The sequence below is a fragment of the Dipodomys spectabilis genome, unplaced genomic scaffold, assembly GCF_019054845.1.
Source record: "Dipodomys spectabilis isolate Male_0828 unplaced genomic scaffold, ASM1905484v1 ptg000392l, whole genome shotgun sequence".
Lineage (NCBI taxonomy): Eukaryota > Metazoa > Chordata > Mammalia > Rodentia > Heteromyidae > Dipodomys > Dipodomys spectabilis.
In genome coordinates, this window is record NW_024871069.1 from 84,110 (window position 1) to 108,235 (window position 24,126).

General features: G+C 59.1%; 2 protein-coding genes across 4 annotated transcripts in view; one reads left to right on the plus strand and one right to left on the minus strand.

Annotated features, from left to right (window-relative positions):
• LOC122096818 (cadherin EGF LAG seven-pass G-type receptor 1-like) overlaps nucleotides 1-3,374 on the plus strand; it is a 73,571-nt gene extending 70,197 nt beyond the window's left edge. Inside the window, exons 30-35 of the mRNA XM_042667342.1 lie at nucleotides 112-206; nucleotides 409-512; nucleotides 655-804; nucleotides 1,670-1,885; nucleotides 2,064-2,328; nucleotides 2,490-3,374. Coding sequence (XP_042523276.1) covers nucleotides 112-206; nucleotides 409-512; nucleotides 655-804; nucleotides 1,670-1,885; nucleotides 2,064-2,328; nucleotides 2,490-2,514 — 855 coding nt within the window. The 3' untranslated portion in view covers nucleotides 2,515-3,374. The remainder of the gene's footprint in view (nucleotides 1-111; nucleotides 207-408; nucleotides 513-654; nucleotides 805-1,669; nucleotides 1,886-2,063; nucleotides 2,329-2,489) is intronic.
• Nucleotides 3,375-3,784: 410 nt separating this feature from the next.
• Nucleotides 3,785-22,411, minus strand: Trmu (tRNA mitochondrial 2-thiouridylase). 3 transcript variants are annotated; one of them, XM_042667356.1, is made up of 11 exons: nucleotides 22,305-22,411; nucleotides 19,548-19,713; nucleotides 16,888-16,994; nucleotides 15,730-15,852; nucleotides 12,915-13,087; nucleotides 8,954-9,007; nucleotides 8,812-8,878; nucleotides 7,732-7,832; nucleotides 6,516-6,660; nucleotides 6,047-6,129; nucleotides 5,749-5,968 (listed from the first exon to the last, which is right to left on the minus strand). In XM_042667356.1, the coding sequence occupies exons 1-11, from the start codon at nucleotides 22,384-22,386 to the stop codon at nucleotides 5,834-5,836; spliced, it is 1,236 nt and encodes a 411-aa protein (XP_042523290.1). In that variant the 5' UTR covers nucleotides 22,387-22,411; the 3' UTR covers nucleotides 5,749-5,833. The 3 variants fall into 3 exon arrangements, with proteins under 3 accessions (XP_042523291.1, XP_042523290.1, XP_042523289.1); XM_042667357.1 differs by lacking the exon at nucleotides 6,047-6,129 and having other exon boundaries at nucleotides 3,785-5,968; XM_042667355.1 differs by having other exon boundaries at nucleotides 8,812-9,007.
• Nucleotides 22,412-24,126: the final 1,715 nt, after the last annotated feature.

Sequence of the window (24,126 nt, forward strand, 5' to 3'; positions counted from 1 at the left end):
AACGGTTGTGGCAGGCAGGGAGGTGTCACCTGCTCCAGGCGGCCTGCCCCTGGCGGGTGGCCCCAGCCTGCCTCCTCCCTCCAGTGACCGCCTCCCGCCTCCCTCCCGCAGCGCTCCCTCAACTGCAACCACACGTTCAGTGCGGGCCCTGACATGCTGCGCACCGCGCTGGGCGAGTCCACCGCCTCGCTGGACAGCACCGCCAGGTCAGCCGCGCCCGCCGGAAGGCTCCTGCTGTGCCTGCGGGTTGGGGTGACAGCTCACCCCTGGGGGAGGCTGTTGCCTTGTGAAAACACAGACGGTGGTGTGAGGGAATCTTCTAGCACGCTGGTGGCCTTCCCAGCATGTGGCACGGTGCTGTGTGGCGCTGTCCCTCTGAGTGACAGTGCTGCCCCGTCTCCTCTCTAGGGACGAAGGGCTCCAGAAGCTCAGCGTGTGTTCCGGGCCGGCACGAGGAGGCCACGGGGAGCCAGAGGCAAACTTCATCCCCAGGAACCCCAAGAAAACCCACGGTATGGGCTCCTGGCACAGAACCCCGGCCCCGTTGGTTCTGTTCGCCTCCTTCGCCCCCCCGCCCCGGCCCCTTGCCACAGGGCGCACAGGGTGGTGGCCTTGTGCGTGGAGGGCCGGAGCTCGAGCCCCTGTCCCCCGCAGGCCCGGACTCAGACTCGGACAGCGAGCTGTCCCTGGACGAGCAGAGCAGCTCCTACGCCTCGTCCCGCTCCTCCGACAGCGAAGACGACGGCGGAGACGCCGAGGAGCAGTGGGAGCCAGCCGGGGGCCCTGTCCACAGCACCCCCAAAGGTGAGCAGAGCGGGTGCGCAGGCCAGGCCGGCCGTGCCCGCAGGCTGGGGCATGCACGCTGCGCCCGGGGCTGGCGCCCTCTGCTGCCGGCCGAGCCCGGCCGGGCTGCAAAGGCAGGACCACTGCCTCAGGCTGCGGCCCAGGACCCCCCCATCCCCCCAGGTCAGGGCCTCCCTGCGTGGACGTGTTTCTCTGTCCTGAGATGCAGTTTCGCCAGGTCTGCAGGGCAGGGAGCTGTGTAAGGTCTGGACAGGAGCCATAGGCCTGGACATTGTAGGGGTGCGGCCGGGTGCGGACCGGGCTGCGGGACATCGCAGGGGTGCAGCCGGGCACGGACCAGGCTGCAGGACATCGCAGGGGTGCGGCTGGACCCTGACCGGGCTGAGGGGGCTGTGGGACATCACAGAGGTGCAGCTGGGCATGGACCAGGCTGCGGGACGTTGCAGGGGTGCGGCTGGGCACGGACCGGGCTGCGGGACATCACAGGGGTGCGGCTGGGAACAGACTGGGCTGCGGGGTGTTGCAGGGGTGCGGCCGCGCACGGACCGGGCTGCAGGACATCACAGGGGTGCGGCTGGGAGCAGACCGGGCTGCGGGGCATTGCAGGGGTGCGGCTGGGCACGGACCAGGCTGCGGGACATCACAGGGGTGCGGCTGGGAGCAGACCAGGCTGCGGGGCGTTGCAGGGGTGCGGCCGGGCATGGACCGGGCTGCGGGACATCACAGGGGTGCGGCTGGGAACAGACCGGGCTGCGGGGCGTTGCAGGGGTGTGGCCGGGCACAGACCGGGCTGCGGGATGTCGCAGGGGTGCGGCTGGGCATGGACCGGGCTGTGATCGGGCTGGGCTATCTGCTTCTGCCTCAGCCGACGCTCTGGGCAGCCACGTGCCTGGCGAGTGGCCGGACGAGAGCCTGGCGGGGAGCGACAGTGAGGAGGAGGCGGGCGCCGAGCCCCGGCTCAAGGTGGAGACGAAGGTCAGCGTGGAGCTGCACCGGCCGGAGCAGGGCAACCACCGCAGCGAGCGGCCCCCCGACCGGGGCAGCGGCGGCCTGGCCAAGCCTGCTGCCGAGCAGAGGAAAGGTGTGTGGAGGGGCCGGGCCGGGCCGGGCAGCGGGGTGGGGACATGCAGCCTGGAGGAGCAGGGGAGAGCAGCGGCCGGTCGAGGCTGGCTCCCTCGCCCCGGGACCACCCCCGAGTCTGCGGCCCCCACGGGCATCTGCCCCCACGGCGAGCTGAGCTGGCATGGCTCTCTTCCCAGGCATCCTGAAGAACAAAGTCACCTACCCGCCGCCGCTGCCCGAGCAGCCGCTCAAGTGCCGGCTGCGGGAGAAGCTGGCCGACTGCGAGGAGCACAGCCCCGTGTCCTCGCGCACATCCTCGCTGGCCTCCGGCGATGGGGTCCGCGCCCCCGAGGGCGTCATCAGCGTGAAGATCCCGCGGAGGGAGCCGGGCCGAGAGCACCGCAACGGCGCGGCCATGAGCGTGTGCACGGGGAGCGCCCAGGCCAACGGCTCGGACTCCGAGTGAGTGGCTTGGGCCTCCGGGGCCTTGGGAAGCGGGGTGGGGGGGGGGGGGCACCAACGTTCCCCTGGGACCCCGAGAGGGGTTTCTTGCCTCGCAGGAGCTCCAGCCAGCTCCACGCGCACTGACCCTCCACCCGCCTGCCGGTTCTTCCCGCACGCAGAGGCAGTAATGAAACTTCAATTTGAACCGTCAGGAAACCATGAGGCACTGGCCGCCCCCCAGCCGCATGCGTCCCAGCCTGGACCGCAGAGCCCGAGCGCGGCCCCACACAGATGGTCCGGACACGAAACGCTCGGCTGGGGCGGGGATTGGGGCCCATCCGGCGCCCTGAGCAGTGCCAAAGCCACAGGCTTGTGTCAAAGGGAACGAGGCCTCCAGACCGGCATAGCTCGGTCCTCAGACCACACAGAGCCAAAGCCACGCCACAGGGCCGGCACCCAGGACGACCCTGCTTGGAAGCGCCAGGGCCAGGCCTTGGGCTCACCAGGATGTTGAGGGCCCCCGGCACAGACGGAAGCCTGGCGGCCGCTGCCAAACCAACCCCATCTTTTTCAAGTGAATGACGGTTCAGCCTCTGTGCCTGCTCTGCGCTGGAGACGGAAGCCCGTACCGTGCCTCGGGCAACTGTTGCCACCCGGAGAGCCACGCGTTCACCTGTCCTCCATTCTGGGAAGCTGCAGACACACTGGTCCCAGCAGCTCCTGGGTGGGGAGAGCTGGGTGGCGAAGTTCAAGCAGAGTCTCTGAGCGTGCTGCGGCTGCTTCCGGAAGGCAGGGGGGGCTCCAGGGCACGAGGGCACAGCAAGGTGGGTGTCCTCCGGCCCAGCAGGACTTCCGTGGGCCCCTCCCAGCAAGCCGGGACTGCGGGGAATTCCTCTGACTCCTCCAGCTCCTGGTGGAAGCCCAGCAGCGAGGGACATCTTCCAAGATGTCCCATCTTCCTGTCCGCACTCCCCAGGCAGGCTGGGCCCCCCTGGCCTATGCTGCCATCTTGCTTTAATAACCAACTGTGCCGAGACCATGCCACAGTATTCTCATTGGTGACCATTTTGGAAATTCATACCAAGGACGGCTGTGAACCCGAGTGTGGCCAAGGCCCAAACTCCCTAGACACATCTCCTCCCGCAGTTCCTGTTCTTCAGAGAGGGTGTCCACCCAAGACCAGCACAGGTGCTTCCAAATACAAGAGAACCAAGACATGCCAGAGGCCCCTGGCAGGCAAGGGGAGAGCTGTGTGTAAACGTGTGCGCACCTACGACAGGCAAACTCAGAACCAAGACTCGCAACACTTCCAGCAGAGGTGGATGCGTGTGGCTCCCGCCTGTCATCCTAGCTACTCAGGAGGCTGAGACCTGAGGATCAGGGTTCAAAACCAGCCCGGGCAGGAAAGTCTGTGAGACTCTTCGATAAATCACCAGAAAACTGGAAGTGGCGCTGTGGTGCAAATGGTAGAGTGCTCACCTCAAGCTGAAGAGCTCAGGGACAGCGCTCAGGCCGAGTTCAAGCCCTATGATGGACAACAAAAAAAGACCTCCAGTGGGCAGAGGCGGCGGTGTGTGTAAGACACTGAATGTGAAAGACTTCTGGTGGGCAGGGGGAGAGGTCTTCAGGCCTGTGTGTGACCAACACAGGCCTTGCAGAGCCCGCGCAGTGGCTCAGATGCAGGGCAGCGGGCGTCTCCTGGGGCACGGTGGGCCAGGCAGCCAGGGCTCACGGCAGCAGCCTGCCTTCGCTGTGGGGCATGCCCTCCTCCCTCACCACCTGTGACTGGATTTTGCCCTTTTACTTTTTAATTTGATCTGAATTGTTTAAAAAAAAAATAGTTGTCAGTTTTATTAAGACAGGAAAAATTTAAACCTATTTTTATGACTTGAAACTTTTCAAGAGATGAAACACTGGACGTTTGTAACAAGTGTATTTATTAATTCTCAGCACTGGCACGCCACGGACTAGGATACAATAAATTAAAGTGTTGCTTTGTACCTGGCTCTCCCGTCTTCTGCGGCGCTCTAGCCGGGCTCTGGCCTGCCGGCATGGGGGCCGGTGTGGGGGACAGGCCCTCCTCAGGGCCTGGGATTTTGTTTTCTGACTGGACAGCACTTGCAGAGCCTCACCCCCAGCTCTTTTTGCTCCCATTATCTTTCCATTATTGTGCCATCTGCCTTTGGACCGCGAGCCTACCTCTCTCTCAGGTAGCTGAGATGATGAATGTGTGCCAGCAAGCCATTCTTTGAAATAAGGTTCTGCTTTGCTTTTTCTTTTTGCCTAGTGGGCTTTGAACTACAATCCTCCCACAAGCAGATTATAGACATGACCCACCACACCCGAAATGGGACTCTGGAACCAGAAATGTTTACCAGTCGTAGTTTAGTCCCGGCCCTCCAGCACCAGCTGCTGTCCCGGCTGGTTCCTCCTGCGCGCTGCTAGCTCCCTCACCCTCCATTCCCTCTGCAGACGTGGCTTCCTGATGATAATCTTCCCATGACTCTTCCCTCACCTCCTCTCCTAAGCCAATCCGGGGAACGTCTTCCACTCCAAATAGAATTTTACAATGCGGCTCTGCTTTAAACTTCTCTCTACTAGACGCCAGTCAGCTGGCCTCGAGAGCGCGTGAGGGCCCCTCCCGGTGCGGGAGCTCCGGGCACCGAGCCATCCATCAGCAATCTGAGTTGAGGCTGGCCTCATCTTACGCAGCAAACGCCCAAGTGAAGTCCTGCCATAGCCCCGAGCCCGTGAGCAGGTGGAGCAGCCAAGCCCTCCGCCATGCTGCCGTGGGTGTGCGGACTTCCCTGTGCACCTGACCCTGGGTCCGAGCAGGTGGAGACTGACAGGAACACCCGCGCCTCCGCTCACCCTCCTGGGTTCCCGCACTCTAATTCCCAGGGACCCCTTGCTATGCTTGCTTTGTCCAGAAAGATGGTTCTCCGTCCCAGAGCCCCACACCAATGCCTACTTTCACCCTTGGGAAATACTGAGGCCACTGTTGGGGGGGACACAGTGGGGTTCCGCTTCCTCAGCCTCCATAGGAAAGTAGCCCACGCCCGCCCCTGCCGAAGGTTGCTTCCGGTGTTGCTGCCTCTGTCCCGCTGGAGAGCGTGACCGAACACGGCCAGCAGCCCACAGCAGCGCACTGCGAGGCCGAGCGCGGCCTCCCCGGGAGGAGCTGCGGGAGCCCGGCGGGGGCCTGCTCCGGCGAACCTGGCCCTGACACAGTGGCCACGCTCCTTCTTCTAGACAGCTTTATTTGCTGCTGCCTGAGCCCGCAGCCGCACAGACCCACGCGTGCCCACGGGGCCGACCCCGGGGCTGTGGCACAGGCGCTGTAGGAGCCGGGTCCTCAGGACAGACCTGCTGGCTGGCCAGCCCGGTCCTTCGGCGTCACTGCGCAGGGCCAGCCGGGCCCCGGGGAGCAGGCAGCGCCCAACTCACCCATCGCCCACCAGCCTCCCCGCCGGCTGCCGGCCCTGGGCTCCGGCCTCTGCCTCCCTGAGCGGTTCAGCCTCGGTCAGGGTGCGAGATGCGGGCCCTCGGGGACCGCGCTGGCTCTGCTCCTGCCCTTGTGCAGCGTGTAGGCGGACGGCCCCAGCCGGAGGATCTTCCCGCTTCCCAGACACTCGTCCCCTTTGTAGAACACGGCGAACTGGAAGAGAGGCCTCGCTGTGGGAGGGACGCAGCGCCACGGCCCGGGTCCCCGCCACGCCCGCGGCTCCCCACTCACCTGCCCCGGTGCCAGGGCCCGCACGGCCGTCACAGCTGTCACCCACACGGTGCCATCCTGATTGAGGGTCAGTACACAGGGCACTGCGGGGAGACAGGCTTGGAGCAGGCGTGGCCCCGCCTCACTGGCTGCCCTCAACCGTGGCTCGGGGGCGGGGCGGCAGCTGCCCAGGGCCAGGGCCTCTGTGAGGAGCCTCCGAGGGGCAGGACTAGGGGCCAGGGCAGCTCAGCACCACCCCGGCCGTGGGCATGGCAGGACTGCCACCTAGCCCCGCACACCTGTACCTCCTCCAGGCTGGGTTCCCGTGCCTCTCCCAGCACCCAGAGAGGGCACTGCCCTCTGGCAGGCACAGAACAATACAAAGGCTATATGATCTCCACTTATGGAATACTTTCCTGTCTGAGAAGCTCCTCTTTCAGGCTGAAATCTGACCCCAGGGCCCAGCTCCAATGGCCCCATGCCCAGTTACCTAGTGCCATCTGGTGGCGGAATCGGAAGTGGCACTCCATCATCTTGTCCCGGATCAGGGCGGCGGGAGGCTCCTCGGCGATCCAGTGCACGCGGCCCGTGCGAAGCAGGTCCCTGTACAGGGCAGGGTGGTCGGTCCTGGGGGCCTGCGAAATGCAGAGCGCGAGGTGGGCAGGCCATCTGGGACCCTCCCCCAAGCTCACCATGCCGAGTGCAGCAGTGGCGGTCCGGTCCGCACAGCAAAGGGGCACCGACGGCTGGCACTGGACTCAGCCAGCCCAAGGCCATCTCACCCCTGGTGTGCGGATGAGGCCAAGTGACAGGAGCCTGGCCCACACTCTCCACGGCCGTCTGAGGCCGCAGGCTTCTGCTCCTGGGGCTGAGGGCCGGCCTCAGCACTGGCCACTTCTCAGAAGGGCCGGGAGCCCACCAGGTCCAAACGGTCAGGAGAGGCGGGACCGGCCGCCCTGCCGCCGCCCCTGTGCTCACAGCAAAAGCTGGCTGCGGTGGCGCCTCTGATGAGCAAAGCTCCCGGAGCGGAGCCAGGAGCATGGGAGCCCAGGGGCTTGGGGTGGCGAGCCGCAGCACTGAGCACTCAGAGCCTAGGTCAGCAGGTAACGTCTGCTGACTCCAAGAGGTCCCCAGCACTGGCCACCCCAAGAGATACCAGCCCCGCTTGCCGGGGCAAGCCCTTAGCCTCAGCATGCCTGAGACCAGTCCGGGCTTGGGGACTGCCAGGGCGGGGCAGGCCGTGCACTAGTGCACAGAGGATCACTCCTACCCCCCCATCAAGACTCCCAACCCCTCCGCCACCGCCACCTCCCGAGCCGGCCTTGCAGGTGCACGCAGCGCCCGTGTGGCTGCACCTGGCTTGGTCCTGGTCGGCCAGCCTACTGGCCCCAGCGGGAACCCTAGCTCTCCTCCACACGAGCTGGCTGTGCTGGGACCACGAGCAGCTTCTCGGGAGACCTTCACCAGTTTCCCACTGCTCTGCATCTCCCCAGTAAAACCCCAGCATTTCTAGGCACTCACAGGATGGGTGGATGTGCAGCATACAGTGAGAGCCTACTGCACTTGAACAAAACCCTTCGGCGACATCAGGCCAACCCCAGGAGCCCTGGCATCCCATGCACGCCACCCACTCAGGGGCCTTGGGCCAGGAGCTCCCCCACCCTCCGGGCCTGCACCTTGCATGACGGCCAGCCTCACCCACTCACCACAAGCACGTCACCCTTGGCACTGTCCTTCTCCACCACAAACCAGGGCTCTCGCATGCCGCTGATCTTTGCTCTCTGGCCCAATGTATACAGGAACCAACCTGTGAAAGTTTGCTTTGAGGACCAGGGATGAGGTCCACATGAATACCCAAAAAGCAGAGACTGCAGAGCCTGAGAGCGCCCACCACGATCCACGCTGTGCCAGGATCCGAAGCTGGCCTGGACACACACCAGTGACTACTGCATTTGGCCCAAGGGGCCAGTCAGCTCCTTCAGAGTGTGGCTGAACCAGGGTGAAAACACGGCTCACCCTGCTCAACCCCGGTGTGGCAGGGTCTTTTTTTTTTGGGGGGGGGGGGGGGCGTGCCAAATGCCCGCTGTCATGCATACCCCTTGCATCCAGGCTGATGTCAGGGTAACCGGTTTGTCCCCTCCAACTCCAAGACCCCCAAGATGGCGTGTGCACTGACAGGCACCACCCAGGATTCACTGTGCTCTGGGGACTTCCACCACAGTCCTTCAGCTGCCTGCTGCTGGAGAAGGCAGCTCTATGGCCAGAGAGGCTGCCACTGCCCTGATCTCTCCAGGGCTGGCAGAGCTCCAGAGAGCACTGCGCTGGCCTCGTCCCAGTACCCAGTCTTGGATCTGGTCTGGACGTCACTCCCCAAAGGCTCACCCCGTTCCATCCTGCCCACGCCCAGCGCAGTGCGGGTTCCGTGGCCCTGCTCGACAACTGTCTGCAGCTGCTGAGCAGCGGCCAGCATGGCGCTCTGTGGAGGACCTGCCCTGCCCGTCCGCGTGGTCCTCCCTCGTCCAGCTGGAGCCGGCCTAGCACCATCACCATCATCGGGGTAGCCTTCTACAATTCACAACTTACTTGCCCAGCAGGAAAAGCACTCTGCTCCCAGGGACTTCACACACACACCCAGAGGGACATGGCCCCTGGCACACACAAGGCACTAGTCAGGCTCACCGCCAGTGCCCTGAGCCAGACGCCTCTGTCCCTAGGCTGACTGCCCAGAGCACACCCAGGACGCACACAAGGGCTGAAGCGGAAAGCGCCCAGAGGCCGCACCTCACCTTTGTGTGTTCCCAGAACTTTATTGTCTTCGACAGAAACAAACTTCCCAGGTCGCGGCTGCAAATACTGAAGACAAAGCTCCATTACTGATGGAGCCCAGGTCTGGGGTGGACACGAGGTCCATGTGGTCAGAATACTTACCTGAAGGATGAAGTGCTCGAAATTCCTCTTGCCAACAAAACAGATGCCCATGCTCTGAAAGGAGAGGAAGCACAGCTGCGCTGAGCGATGGCAGGCCCGCGGCCCGCAGCGCCACGGGCGCCACAGACAGAGCCCCAGGGGCAGGCCCGCAGCGCCACGGGGCGCCGGGCCCTGCTGCCTCCTCCAGCGCCTGCACACGCCAGGTACAGCAACAGACAGAGCTGCAGGGGCAGGCCCGAGGCCTGAGGCGCCCCCTCCTCCAGCGCCCGCACACGCCAGGTACAGCCACAGACAGAGCTCCAGGGGCAGAGCTGGAGGCACGGCTCACGGGGTAGAGTGCCAGCTGTGTGGGTACAATGCCCTGGCTTTAAGCCCCAGTATTAGCACAAAACTAAGAGAACTCTAGGAGCTAAGGAATGCACGTAGTCCCGGCTCCCCTGGGGTTGGGTCATTCAGGCGCCCGCAAGGCCTGGTTCTGCGTTGTTGAATACCTCATGAGCGGCTCAGGAGTGGCAATGACACCGTCAGGGACGGCCTGAGCGGGGGAGGGAGCACAAGGCAAAGCCAGGAGGGGGCAGGAAAGGCGCTGGCCATTCCCTGCACTGAAGCAGCAGGAAGGTCTTCCCGTGGCTGCTGGGGTGAGCGTCTTCACCCGTCGCCCTCTGGTTGTGTACCCTCCAGAGTACGGGCACGGGGTGGGAGCTGCAGCTCCTGCTGGAACCCGAACCCTGACGATGCGGGGCGGGAGGAGTGTTTCTGAAGGACGCCTTGCTGATCGTGGCATGGTCAGGCCTCATTCCAGGAAGACGGATGGAAGCTGCTGGGAGCCGTGCCCAGGGCTGCCAGCCTGAGGACCTGCGCCTCGCCTCACTCCAAGGCGCCCTAACCCGACAACACATCCTCTTCCCTCCATGCCAAGTCTCTGGGCTGTGACCTCGTGCCACCTCACCCCTTGTTTAGACCTCAGGTTAAAGGTCACTTTCTCTCCCAGGACCCTGGCACTTCTCCATATGTGTGTACAAAGTATGTAAGGCTCCAGCATGCATCCACTCCCATCCTAAAGGTAAGCTCCGCAGGAGGGGTGCGCTGTCTGGGGGTCTGTAGGAGGGGTGCGCTATCTGGGGGTCTGTAGGATTGGTGTGCTGTCTGGGGGTCTGTAGGAGGGGTGCGCTGTCTGGGGTCTGTAGGAGGGGTGTGCTGTCTGGGGGTCTGTAGGATTGGTGTGCTGTCTGGGGGTCTGTAGGAGGGGTGTGCTGTCTGGGGGTCTGTAGGATTGGTGTGCTGTCTGGGGGTCTGTAGGATTGGTGTGCTGTCTGGGGTCTGTAGGATTGGTGCACTGTCTGGGGGTCTGTAGGATTGATGTGCTGTCTGGGGTCTGTAGGATTGGTGTGCTGTCTGGGGTCTGTAGGAGGGGTGTGCTGTCTGGGGTCTGTAGGAGGGCTGTGCTGTCTGGAGTCTGTAGGATTGGTGTGCTGTCTGGGGGTCTGTAGGATTGGTGTGCTGTCTGGGGGTCTGTAGGATTGGTGTGCTGTCTGGGGGTCTGTAGGATTGGTGTGCTGTCTGGAGGTCTGTAGGAGGGCTGTGCTATCTGGGGGTCTGTAGGATTGGTGTGCTGTCTGGGGGTCTGTAGGATTGGTGTGCTGTCTGGGGTCTGAAGGAGTGGTGTGCTGTCTGGGGGTCTGTAGGATTGGTGTGCTGTCTGGGGTCTGTAGAAGGGGTGTGCTATCTGGGGGTCTGTAGGATTGGTTGTGCTGTCTGGGGGTCTGTAGGATTGGTGTGCTGTCTGGGGTCTGTAGAAGGGGTGTGCTATCTGGGGGTCTGGATTGGTGTGCTGTCTGGGGTCTGTAGGAGGGGTGTGCTGTCTGTGGGTCTGTAGGAGGGGTGTGCTGTCTGGAGGGTCTGTAGGAGGGGTGTGCTGGCTGGGTTCTGTAGGATTGGTGTGCTGCCTGGGGGTCTGTAGGAGGAGTGTGCTGTCTGGGGATTGTAGGATTGGTGTGCTGTCTGGGGTCTGTAGGATTGATGTGCTATCTGAGGGTCTGTAGGACTGGTGTGCTGTCTGGGGGTCTGTAGGATTGATGTGCTGTCTGGGGGTCTGTAGGTGGGGTGTGCTGTCTGGGGGTCTGTAGGATTGGTGTGCTGTCTGGGGTCTGTAGGAGGGGTGTGCTGTCTGGGGTCTGTAGGAGGGCTGTGCTATCTGGAGTCTGTAGGATTGGTGTGCTGTCTGGGGGTCTGTAGGATTGGTGTGCTGTCTGGGGGTCTGTAGGATTGGTGTGCTGTCTGGGGGTCTGTAGGATTGGTGTGCTGTCTGGGGGTCTGTAGGAGGGCTGTGCTATCTGGGGGTCTGTAGGATTGGTGTGCTGTCTGGGGGTCTGTAGGATTGGTGTGCTGTCTGGGGTCTGTAGGAGTGGTGTGCTGTCTGGGGGTCTGTAGGATTGGTGTGCTGTCTGGGGTCTGTAGAAGGGGTGTGCTATCTGGGGGTCTGTAGGATTGGTGTGCTGTCTGGGGTCTGTAGGAGGGGTGTGCTGTCTGGGGGTCTGTAGGATTGGTGTGCTGTCTGGGGGTCTGTAGGATTGGTGTGCTGTCTGGGGGTCTGTACGAGGGCTGTGCTATCTGGGGGTCTGTAGGATTGGTGTGCTGTCTGGGGGTCTGTAGGATTGGTGTGCTGTCTGGGAGTCTGTAGGATGGGTGTGCTGTCTGGGGGTCTGTACGAGGGGTGTGCTGTCTGGGGGTCTGTAGGAGGGGTGTGCTATCTGGGGGTCTGTAGGATTGGTGTGCTGTCTGGGGGTCTGTAGGATTGGTGTGCTGTCTGGGGGTCTGTAGGAGGGCTGTGCTATCTGGGGGTCTGTAGGATTGGTGTGCTGTCTGGGGGTCTGTAGGATTGGTGTGCTGTCTGGGGTCTGTAGGAGTGGTGTGCTGTCTGGGGTCTGTCGGTGGGGTGTGCTGTCTGGGGGTCTGTAGGATTGGTATGCTGTCTGGGGGTCTGTAGGATTAGTGTGCTGTCTGGGGTCTGTAGGAGGGGTGTGCTGTCTGGGGTCTGTAGAAGGGGTGTGCTATCTGGGGGTCTGTAGGATTGGTGTGCTGTCTGGGGTCTGTAGAAGGGGTGTGCTATCTGGGGGTCTGTAGAAGAGGTGTGCTTTCTGGGGGTCTGTAGGATTGGTGTGCTGTCTGGGGTCTGTAGGAGGGGTGTGCTGTCTGTGGGTCTGTAGGAGGGGTGTGCTGTCTGGAGGGTCTGTAGGAGGGATGTGCTGGCTGGGTTCTGTAGGATTGATGTGCTGCCTGGGGGTCTGTAGGAGGAGTGTGCTGTCTGGGGATTGTAGGATTGGTGTGCTGTCTGGGGTCTGTAGGATTGATGTGCTATCTGAGGGTCTGTAGGACTGGTGTGCTGTCTGGGGGTCTGTAGGATTGATGTGCTGTCTGGGGGTCTGTAGGTGGGGTGTGCTGTCTGGGGGTCTGTAGGATTGGTGTGCTGTCTGGGGGTCTGTAGGATTGGTGTGCTGTCTGGGGGTCTGTAGGATTGGTGTGCTGTCTGGGGGTCTGTAGGATTGGTGTGCTGTCTGGGGGTCTGTAGGATTGGTGTGCTATCTGGGGGTCTGTAGGAGGGGTGTGCTGTCTGGGGTCTGTAGGATTGATGTGCTGTCTGGGGGTCTGTACGAGGGGTATGCTGTCTGGGGGTCTATAGTAGGGGTGTGCTGTCTGGGCCCGGGGGTCTGCAGGGTATGCTGGAAATCTGAGTGCAGACAGCTACCAAGCTGCCCCCAGGTCAGCTAGTGAGGCTGCTGGAGAGCTCCTGCCACACTCGGCATGGGAGCAAGGAGGCAAGCCTCGGCCTCAGCCAAATCCCCGTCAGCAGGCCTCTGCCTTGACGGTGGCCAGTCCTGGGAAGGGACCACACAGGCTGGCTTCGCCCTGTGCCAAGGTGGCAAAAGCGTGCACAAACCATGGGCAAACTGCTTCCTCTCACCTCCTTCTTCTGAAGCACATGATGCAGTCTATTTTCAGCTGCTATTTTCTTGACAAAACTTTTTGTCAGTCCCCCCAGAGGGAAGATGGTTCTTCTCAGGGCATCCTGGGAGACCTGGCTGAGAAAGAAGGTCTGGTCTTTAAAGCTGTCAGCGGCTTGGAGTAGTTTTACAGCTGCCAGGAGTAAAAAACAAAAAATGTTGCCTTTAGTAACACCTTCTGTTTACTTGGTCACCTGCCTGTCACTAGCTGACAACTGGGAAAAACCAGTGGAGATGCTCACCCCTTGCTCATCTACCTCAGAAAAATACAGCAAGGTCACTGGTTCTCAGACATTCAAAGGTGAAATACCACCTGAAGCAATGAAGGAAACTGCCTGGAGTCCACTGGCGCCTGCCAGATGCTGCTCTAACACTGTAATGAAAGGAAGGAAGCAGCTACGCTAAGCTGTGAACAACTACGGGCTTTAAGCGTCTGAGCCACTGGTTCTGTGGAGGAGGACCAGAGCTTCCTAGCTGGGATCTGTTGGGTTCCAGGCGCCCGATTCCAGGCTGGTGGAACTGACCAGGACGCCAGCGTTTCAGCTTTTCACCCTTGCTCACATCAGTGTTAGAGATGCCACAGGCCATGCGCAGAGCACGCCACGAGAGGCAGGCATCACAGTGGTGGGCCCGTGGGTGCACAGTGGCCCTGGAGCGCTGCCCCGTGCTGGCTCTCATGCAAGTCCCATTTTACTGACAAGAACTGCAGGCAGGAAGCCCACAATGCTGCAGAGCCGCACACGGGATGAGTTGAGTCAGCAGCACTATTTCAAGATTAGCTCTGTGAAACAGTGTTGGATGCAGAAATACCTCCTAACGTCGCAGGTATCATATGTTTTCTTCTAGTTCTGACTTATTTTTAAACAAATTAAAAATCTGAGTTAGTTTGTAGCTTGTAGTCCTAGCTACTCAGGAGGCTGAGATCTGAGGATCATGGTTTGAAGCCAACCTGCGCAGGGAAGTGTTCTACTCTTCTCCCCAGAAAGCCAGAAGTGGGGCTGGGAATGTGGCCTAGGGTAGAGAGCTACGCTAAGCTGTAATGAAAGGAAGGAAGCGGCTACGCTAAGCTGTGACAGCAGGAAGGAAGCGGCTACGCTAAGCTGTAATGAAAGGAAGGAAGCAGCTACGCTAAGCTGTAATGAAAGGAAGGAAGCGGCTACGCTAAGCTGTGACGGCAGGCCCGACACCAGGCCCACTGGTACATGGGAACCTGAGCACGCCTCCGCTTCGTCCATCCATTTGCTCTCCAGGCCATGGTGGTGGTCACAGGGCCAGGCCCACAGCTACCGCCAACCAGGGGCCAGGCCTCCACCCTGCCCTGCCCAATCTCTCAGCCACGGCCACTAAATAAGCAAACAGAGCCATGGTGTGCCCCACACAGCACAGACACCGCCACGCCGCCGGCCCTGCACTCCACACCAACCCAGCCACGCACCAGTGCGACGTCCTAGGCAAGGGGAGTATCTACTCAGGATGGGGACACCCCATCAGCTCCAGCACCTCAAATCCTTGCTGTCGGCGAGTCCCATAGAGGGGCCCCCAGGTACAGGGCTGTGCACCTGGTTCTAAGCCAGGTCCTGGACACAGCAAAAGGGGCCAGAAGGGGCTCAGAGACGGCGGCCACGACCCCTTCCACCAACGGGACAGTCTGCAGGGGCTGCTTGAGCACTTCCCTTGTGCAGACGGCAGAGAAGCCAAGATGGCCCCTGTGCTGGGCACCAACATCACTGGCGCCTGCTCACAGGGCTTGTGGTGCCGCAGAGGGTATTCAGGGAGCCTGGCACAGCAGGGAGAGCAGGTCAGGGTGAGCTCCACCCCTTGGCACCCAGGCCCGCGGCACCCTGCTCCTGCCAGGGTGTAGCCTGCTAGGCAGCTGCAGGTGGGCCATGCGCGGGGTCTGCCGGGCCCGTGGCCCATGCTGTGGCGTGGAGCCTGCGGACCTCCGTGCATGTGTGCCCCAGGCCAGGCACACTGCAGCCTCCCGCTGCCTGACACTCACGCCTCGCCAGAAAGGCGAACCCTCACCTTTTGGCATTTATAGGCAAGTCTGTGCCTAGTCATGGCATGAAGCCACCGCACTGCTAGCTAGCCTGCGCTGTGTCACACCAAATCTCAAGCCTCAAAAACTAAGCCTACAGCACCCCCATTACTGCCCAATATGTCCTCGGATGTTTCTGGGTATTAACATTACCAACAGACGACAACGGCCCTAGACATGATTCTTGATTTTACCCAACCACGCAGCTGCTCTGACACCATCCAGGGGCACACTCGCCCGCCCCTCTCCCTCCCCTCCCCTGGCCCTCCCTCTCCCAGTCTCGAACTCAAGGCCTTGTGCTTGCTGAGTAGAACCATTCTTCCAGGTCATTTTTGATTTAGGTTTTTTTGTTTTTCCTGAATAGGGTTCTATATTTTGCCCTGGGTGAGGCGTGGGCTGTGATCCTCTCAGCCTGAGTAGCTGGGATGACAGGTGCATGTATTTGTTAACTTATTGAATTTTTGGCCTGAGCTGGCCTCAAACTACCCTCCGCCCGCTCTCTGCCTGTGGAGAAGCTGGCACTGCAGTCGTGAGCCATGGTGCCCAGAGGGGCACCTTTCTGTGTCCACCCACAGGCCCTCAAGGAAAGAGCCCCACTGGTAACTGCTCCTTTGCAAACATGACTCAAACCACTGGCGAGCTTGGAGCGCCCAGGCAGAGGGAGCGTGGCGTGCGCGCTCGGACCCACAATGTCTTTCTTCCACATATTTCAATGTGACCTGAGCACTTGAACTTACCATTTCTCACTTCAAATCGATTCCTGAAAAGCCCTTGTGGTCTCTTAATGTGCTTCTGCTCAAAGACTTCCTCATCTTCCAGTGAAGTCCTGGCATAGTGACCCGTGGCAACGGCATCTGCTCCTGTGGGATTAAACGTCCAAGGACGCCATGTGAGACTCCACAAGAGCCGAGGCCGTGGGGCACTGCAGAGCAGCCTGACAGGGAAAGCCACGCACGGACGTGCGCGTGTGCGTCCACACCCTCCAACAGCAAACCCTGGGGACAGAGGCCACATTACGCCTGAGGCAAACCACCACAGCCATTCGTTTAAGGGCAGACGAAACCTTGCTACAAAGTTTTAGTACATCTTTTAAGAGCCTTTTAAACGTCACTATCTACCTACTCAGTCATTCTAGCTTAATAATCAGATGTGCAGATTTATTTTGCTGGTCCTGGGGCTTGAACTCACGGTTTGGGCACTGCCCAAGCTTCTTTTCTGGCTTTTTCTGTGATTGGAGATAAGAGTTTCACGGACTTTCCTGGCTTCGAACCATGATCCTCAGATCCCAGCCTCCTGAGTAGCTAATAATAGGCATGAGCCACCAAGGCCCAGCTTAATTGTGTTTTTCACATGCCTTTTTTTAAAAAGTGTACACGGGGGCTGGGAAGGTGGCTCAGTGGTAGAGCACTTGCCTTGCATATATGAGGCCCTGGGTTCGATTCCTCAGCACCACATAAGCAAAAAGAAAAAAAGCCGGAAGTGGTGCTGTGGCTCAAGTGGTAGAGCGCTAGCCTTGAGCTGAAGAGCTGAGGGACAGCGCCCAGGCCCAGAGTTCAGGCCCCACGACCGGACCCCCCCCCAAAAAAAAAAAAAGTGTGCGCAGTTAACTTACTGCTGATTTAAAGTTACAATCTAGTTAAAGCTACAATCTAAGCGTCCTCCTCCTCCTAGGGCACTGTCACTTCTCAGCCCTGTGGCTAGCGACCCCAAAGCACCTCTCCTCAAAATCGCCTGAGTGATGACACTGTCTGTGCCACACGGACAGCCCCTCCTCCACTTCATCAGTAAGTTCTTCCTCAACCAATCAATGTTTCCTTCTTGAAGAGGAAACTTCACAAGTTTTAGCTTCTGACTGTGTGAAGATCTGAGTTTTTCCAAACAAAAGCGTTTCTCACCGAGATTATCCACGGCGTAATGATAGAAGCAGCTGAACTTGATGTGCTTGTTGCACATTATGTCGGGGTTGGGTGTTCTTCCTTTTTCATACTCATTCAGAAAATCACTGGGATAAGAGAAATAGACTTTTTAGTTCTTTCTGGTGTGGTGGGGAGAGGAGCAGTAATGGGATTTGAACTAAGCCTCATGTTTATACTCTACCACTTGAACCATAGCCCCAGAACTTTTTTGCTTTTATTTTCCACAAAGAACTTCATTTTTGCTAACTCCAGACTTTGATTCTACCTCAACTTCTCTCAAAGCTGGGATTACAGGTGTACCTCACCATGCCTAGTTGATTTTCTAGTTCTAAGTATGAAGCAAACATCAGAAATTAAATCAGCTCAATTATTTGTTTAATGTACATTCTTTTTTGTGCCAGTTTGGGGCTTGAACTCAAGGCCTGTGCACTGTCCCTGAGCTTTTGTGCTCAAGGCTACTGTTCTACCACTTTGAGCCAAAACACCATTTCCAGCTTTTTGTTAGTTCACTGGAGATAAGAGTCTCATGGACTTTCCTGTCTGGACTGGCTTTCACCATCATCCTCAGATCCTCAGATCTCCGCCTCCTGAGTAGCTAGGCTTACAGACATGAGCCATGATGCCCAGCTGGAATTTCTTCTTGCCTTACCAAAACTTCTGCAACACTGATGAGCTCCAGTACCCAGCCATTACCCCTATTTTTGTCAAGCATCTGCTTAGAGCTGAGGGCCCATGCCAGAGGCTGAGATAACTAAGCAGCCTGCACAAAGAACGAGGTGGGTGCTGTGGCTCCGGCAGCACTGCCTTCCCGGGCTGGCAGGATGTGAGCATAAGAGGCGGGCACGCACGCCTGCTCCCCACAGCTTCTCAACACAAGAGGCCCTCGGGAGGGGAGACGGACCTGGGTCACAAAGGAGACAAACACCGAAGTCGCAACGCAGGCCTCCGTGAAAGGTCTACAAAGCCAGCCACAGACCCAGTTTCTAAGCAAGCACGCCACATGGAGGAGCGGAGTTCTGTTCTGACTGGACATGGGAGAGGTCACTACCACAAGCAAGCCTGGCGAGAATTTCAGTCTTAGGATTCACTCCAAGCCTATTCTAGGAATTTAAAAAAAAATCAGTACATTTTGGTATGTGTGACTATTTTCTCATTTGAAGCTTTCTGATGAGGACTTACAAAGATAATGATAGCCAAGATGCACCGTGAGAGCAGGGTAGGTCTGTCCCCATCACGCTCCAGATCTGCAAGAACACGCCATGCACTGCTTCACCTGGTGAAGGCAGCAGGCTGTCTGCTGGACAGCCCCAAAGGAAATGTAACAATTCCCAGCTCTGTGTGTGGCCACGGCCCAGTAAACTCCCTCCACCACAGGCTCTGAGCCATACGTGAAAAAGAGATGAATGCTTAACCAGGTCAGAGTGTGATATGTGTGGTTAGCTACTTCCAGAACACAAGATGGGAATGTGTACCAGAGGGCATTAGCAGACACTATGGAGGAGCAGCCCGGCCTGATCCTCCAGGAGAAAGAGGAGGAACCCTTCTCACCTGGGCGAGGGAGATGCCAATTAGGAGAATAGAATACTTGGGCTGTAAGTATGGCTCAAATGGTAGAGTGCCTATCTAGCAAGCTAAAAGCACTGAGTTCAAACCCCAGTACTGCCCAGGGTAAAGAGAAAAAAAAACAAAACAAAGGAACTTGAACTGTCTGAGGCCAAGGGGGTCTTAAACAAGGGGCTCTTTTTCCCCCAGAAGGAAATTTCTGGGCTAGAGAGCCCTCCCTGAGAACACCTGAACTCAGCTGGAGGAGCACGCCGAGCCACATCCATGAGCAGCCAGGGCCAAGCAAAAGGCACGATGGACCACAGCTTGCCCGAGCCCCAGGACAGGGCTGTGACCACAAAGCTGCGGACCCTCACAGCACCACGGCCTTTCAGTCCCTCATGAGCAGCGCTCATGGGGGCATCCGGGAACGTGGAGAAAGGATGCGGTGGCACACACTGGCCGGGAAGCGGGGTTTTCTCCCAGCTCTACTCATCTCCTCTACCACCTCTGCCTCTCCTCTTCCTCCTCCACACTGCCTTGCACCCTACGTGAGTGTCTTCTCTCCTCCTGGGCCATTTCACACAAGCCCTCCTTCGGGTCAGTGCAGACACCTCCTGTGCACTCCACGCTGGTCCACTTCCTCTCACCAGAGGCATGCCCACCCACACCAGCCCCCCACACGCAGGCCCCACAGGATCCCCACAGCAAGGTGCACACACCTCTTGGTTCCCTAGCATGCAGTACACTCAGTGATCACGGTGGGGACGGCAGTAGACTGTATCAAAGTTCTTCTTGACTCTTATTTTGAAAAGGCATGGGGCAGTGTACTGCAACTCTATCTCCGTGCCTCTCAACTACTGACACACACGGCACCCACGTGATTCGGAAAGGCAGAGACTTCTTGTAGAGGCAAAGCGGCAGGGGAGTGCCGAGTGACACGGCACTCAGGCACTGAAGCTGTCACACCCAAGCACCACCGCCAAGAGGCCCACCAGGCTGCGGGCCGGCTCCTCTGGCTGTGAGGATCCTTGAAAGGAGAGCACGCAGCACACCGGAGCCCCCTGTGCACTGCCCCCCTCACCCCCCCAACCCACCTGAACACCTCATTCCAGTACTCCTTCACGTAGGACACTTGGTGGAAAGGGATGTCGAGGATCTGGCAGACCCGGTAGGCATCCTCGCAGTCTCTGTCGGCCGTGCAGACGCCATGCTCATCCAGCGAGTCCCAGTTCTTCATAAACACCCCCGTCACCTGGTAACCTGGGGGAGGAGAGCGGATCACAGGATGCCGAGCTTCCCGCCACACCACTCCACAGCGCCGCACCACACCGCATGCCACACCACGTGCCGCACCACCACGCCCAGGAGCTGCTCCAAGGCCCCCAGAGCCTTGCACAGCACACGTCCCATCATGCAGGGCCCCCAAAGGGGGCAGGGGATTTTTTTCTTTTTTATGTCTCTACCTATGCATCTTCAAGTTCGTTAGCCTGCAGGAGGAACTGAGCCAATGATTCAAAGATCAGCAGCAAATGAAAACACTACCACTCAGTTACCAAGAGCCTGAATTCATTTCAAAAGTTATGTTCTGCTACCAAGACTCAGAAGTTATCAGATCAAAGACAATTACAGGCCAGGCGTTGGTGGCTCACACTGTAATCCTAACTACTCAGGAGGCTGAGATCTGAAGATCACAGTTCAAAGCCAGCCCGGGCAGGAAAGTCCGTGAAACTCTTATCTCCAATAAACCACCAGAAAACTGGAAGTGGCGCTGTAGCTCAAGTGGTAGAGCGCTCGCCTTGAGCTCAAGAGCTGAGGGACAGCGCTCAGGCCCAGACCGACAAAGAAAGAAAGAAAAAAAAAAGACAATTACAGTTTTGTGTATTTTATCTGGCGCAGGAGCAACTCAGTGATGAGTGCTTGCTTAGCATGGGTGAGGCTCTGGCACCAAAACCAATCCCCAGCACCAAAACATAAATTTTGGATATCCCTTACTATAAAGGCTCTACCACTGCATATTTTATAATGCATCTTTTCCCTTTCCCATTGTGATACAGTACACAGCCACGTACGAGAAAGAACTCTGTGGCCCCCACACCCTCCATTCAAACTACCTGGGTACCAATCCCATATGAACAATGTCTCTTCTACAAAGGAAATATAGAGCACTTGTCCGCTAAGTCTTAAGAGTGCCTCACGAGACAAGGATTTGCCAACAAACTTTGGTCCAAGTGACAATGTCATATTCACAAGGCCATATTGGCCTCAAGCAGGCCCTTACTCCTGTGTCTGGAAGCCCCTGATCCTCCTATTCTAGAACTTACCAAACTGTGCTCAGCTCTTCAGCCAGTCTCCAGCCCTTCCTAGAGCAGGAAGCTCCTCAAGTGTAACTGTGCTTAATTCAAGCCTGTGTCTACATGCTGACAGTCCCCACAACGTCCAAGAAAGAGTTTGTCAAATGAATAAACCCTATATACAGAGGCTTTTAGTTTGCTTGTTTGCTAGTACTGGGGCTTGAACTCAGGACCTTGTGCTCTTGCTTGGCTTTTTTTTGCTCAAGAATGGCATGCTACCACTTGAGCCACACCTCCACTCCCAATACTACTACCACTACTTCTTCTTTCTTCTCCTTCTCTTTTTTGAAGGTATTGAGTTTAAAAACCCCGGAGCCTTGAGCTTGATACCACTGTCTCCAGCTTCTATGCACAGTTATAAGACTCTGCTCTTCCCATACCTCACCTGCCCGACTGTTCTTCACATGAGCCACTGCTGGGGGCACAGACTGTCACTCTGCATGGCTCCTCAACTCCCCACGGGACATTATTTAAAGAGCCTTCAATACCAAATCCAGAGGACAATGCTTGTTTCTGGTATTTCTATCAGCTCTCTCCACAGAGGAAAACCCAAGGAAAGCTACAATATGATCAAGCGGGACAGTGTGGAGGGAGACAGTCTTTCTCAAGAAGGAAAACAGTGTACCTGGAAGAACATGGCTAGTCTACTTCATCTCCTCAAACACCCTCCTTCACAAACCTTCAACCGCTTGGACCTGCCCATCAGTATTATGCTCAAGACCCCAAAATAGTACTCTGTGCCCTGCCCTGCCTGCCTGCCCAGACGCAGCCAGGACCTGGGCCTCTGCACTCCTGCCTGTGCTGCTGACTCTACCTCAGCTCAAAAACCTCCACCTTCAGGACGCTGACTTTGATCCTTTCTCTCTTCCCAAATGATGTAAGACGGAGGCCCGCTGACCTCTGCCCTAGACGCTTGACTACACCTTTCCTAACAGCAGTGGCGGCTGATCTTTACTAACCCTCATTACCCCTGCCTGTGCACTACACAAGGGTGAGACCTTTTGAATCCTACGGCAGCTCCGGGAGTGGATGAGGGCTAGCACGTCGGCAGGTGGCTCACAGCGGGGGCTCTGCGCACAGGGACCCGGCCAGGCCCGGAACACCTGCGAGCACTTTGCGGGAGTCTGTAGCGCAGGCAAGGGAGAGCGCAGAGCGGCTCGGAGTCAACCAGGAGCCGAGGCCCGGCCTCCACGCAGCGGCCTGCACCGGGCGGACAGGCCGAGGCCGGCCGAGGCCCGGGCGGCACCCGCGGGGGTGGGCCCCGCCCTCCGCGGGCGCAGGCCCCGCCCCCTCCCGATCTTTCCCTCGCCCCGCCCCCGGAGCGTAGGCCACGCCCCAGGCCCCAGCCTCGCCACGCCCACGAGGTGGGGGCCTCGCGGGAGTTCGCGCTCGCCCGCACCGACCCCCGGCGGCCTCCGGCGCCGGCTGAGGCCGGGAGAGGAAGCGGCCCGTCCGAGTCCGCGCGGGGCGGAGGCCCGGGGAGTGGACCGCGCCCCTCACCTCTCCGCTTCAGCAGCAGCGCGGCCACGGCGCTGTCCACGCCGCCGGACAGCGCGCACACCACGCGCCGCGCCACCTGCATCGGGCCGCCGCCGCCGCGCCGGAAGTCCCGGAAGTCCCGCCCTCGCCGGCGTGGGCGCTGCGGGCCGGCCGGAAGCGCACTCACGACTCCCTGCGTTCCGCCCCGCCGTCGGGCCCCGCGGTCCTTCCCGCCGCGGCGCGGCTCCGACGCAGCGGCTGCCATTGGGAGCCGTCGAGGCACGACGCGGCTGCCGGCGGAGAACGCACTGGAAGGGGCGCGGGGCGCGGCGCCGGCCCGGGACGCCTGCGGAGGACGGTGTGCGGGCCGGTGCCTGGACCTGGGCGGCCGGGAGCGGCCTGGGGGAGGACCAGCACGCGGGCCCGCTCGGACGGCGGGACGGAGCCGGAGCCCGGCGTGGGCCCGGCGGGCCTCGCCGGCGTGCGGAGGGTGGAGGCCATGAGTGGCCAGGGCCGGGCTGGCCAGGGCCAGCGCCAGCAGCGCACCGAGGACGCCCGCACGTGCCAAGTCCAGGCCTTGTGCGGTTTGGATTTTGTCTTAGGAGGATCCCGGGGACTTGAACCCCGGGCCAGGGTGCTGCCCTCAGCTTTCTCATTCTAGGCTGGGACTCAGCGCAGACCGAACATTTAAATCTTAGTCTCAAAACAGTTCTTACCCCTAGAATGTGCCCAGTACTGTTTTGTTTATTGTTTAAACAGGCAGATAGAACCCTGACTTCATGAAGGGTGTGATGACTGGAAAAACCGAAGGGATGAAATGTCAATACAAGTGCAAATGGGGCTGGGAAGGTGGCTCACTGGTAGAGTGCTTGCCTTGCATACACGAGGCCCTGGGTTCGATTCCTCGGCATCACATATGCAGGAAAAGCCGGAAGTGGCGCTGTGGCTCAAGTGGTAGAAGGCTGGCCTTGAGCTGCAGAGCTGAGGGACAGCGTCCAGGCCCAGAGTTCAAGCCCCACGACTGGCAAAAAAAAAAAGTGCACATGGTTTTAAATCAGGCCAATTACTCCTCCCCCATCCCCCCCTTCACACACAGGTTGGCAATAAAATCATGTTCCTCAAAAGGTTAACGGTGGGCGTACAAGCACCCTGTGGGGGCAGTGGGAATTTAGGATACACAGTGCCGTGCTTGAAGCCTCTCCTTTTTCTAAAGACTACCTGAAAGGCATTGAGTTGTATGTCTCCTTGTCCTATAAGATCTGTAGGTTGCTTCAGAGCAGACAGAAAGCAATTAGCTCGACCCCACTGTGTCCTGCACAAGTCTTTTGGACCTCTTGCCCCGGTGAGGGATGGCTGTTTGGGTGTAGTTCTCGCTCTGCAGTACATATGTTAACTGCTATGCCACTGTCCTGAGTGATCTCTGGCACAGGAGGCTTGGAGGCAGCAGGAAGTAGTCACCATGACCAGCACCGACCAATGTCCTTATAGGGTCTTTCCCAAGGGGGAAAAGTGGGAAATCTGGAATTCATTCCACAAGTATTGAGCCTCCAATATGGGTGAGGCTGCATTCTCCTGGGATTTATGGGTACAGGGCTGTAGCACCTCTACCTTTTTGGGCTTGTCTGGTAGAGAGACCTTAAAAGCTACTTTAAGTAAACATGTCTTGGCTACTTCCCCTCAAGCCTGGCACCAAGCCCTTGCTGTGCAGCCCTGTGCCCTGGCCTGGCTCACCCAGTGCCTTCCCCCCCTCCCGTGGCAGGCTCTCCTGGGGTCTGCAAGGCCCTGCCCAGTGGACAAGGAGCTCTGAAGGACAGCACTGATCCCCACCCCCTCCTGTCGCACT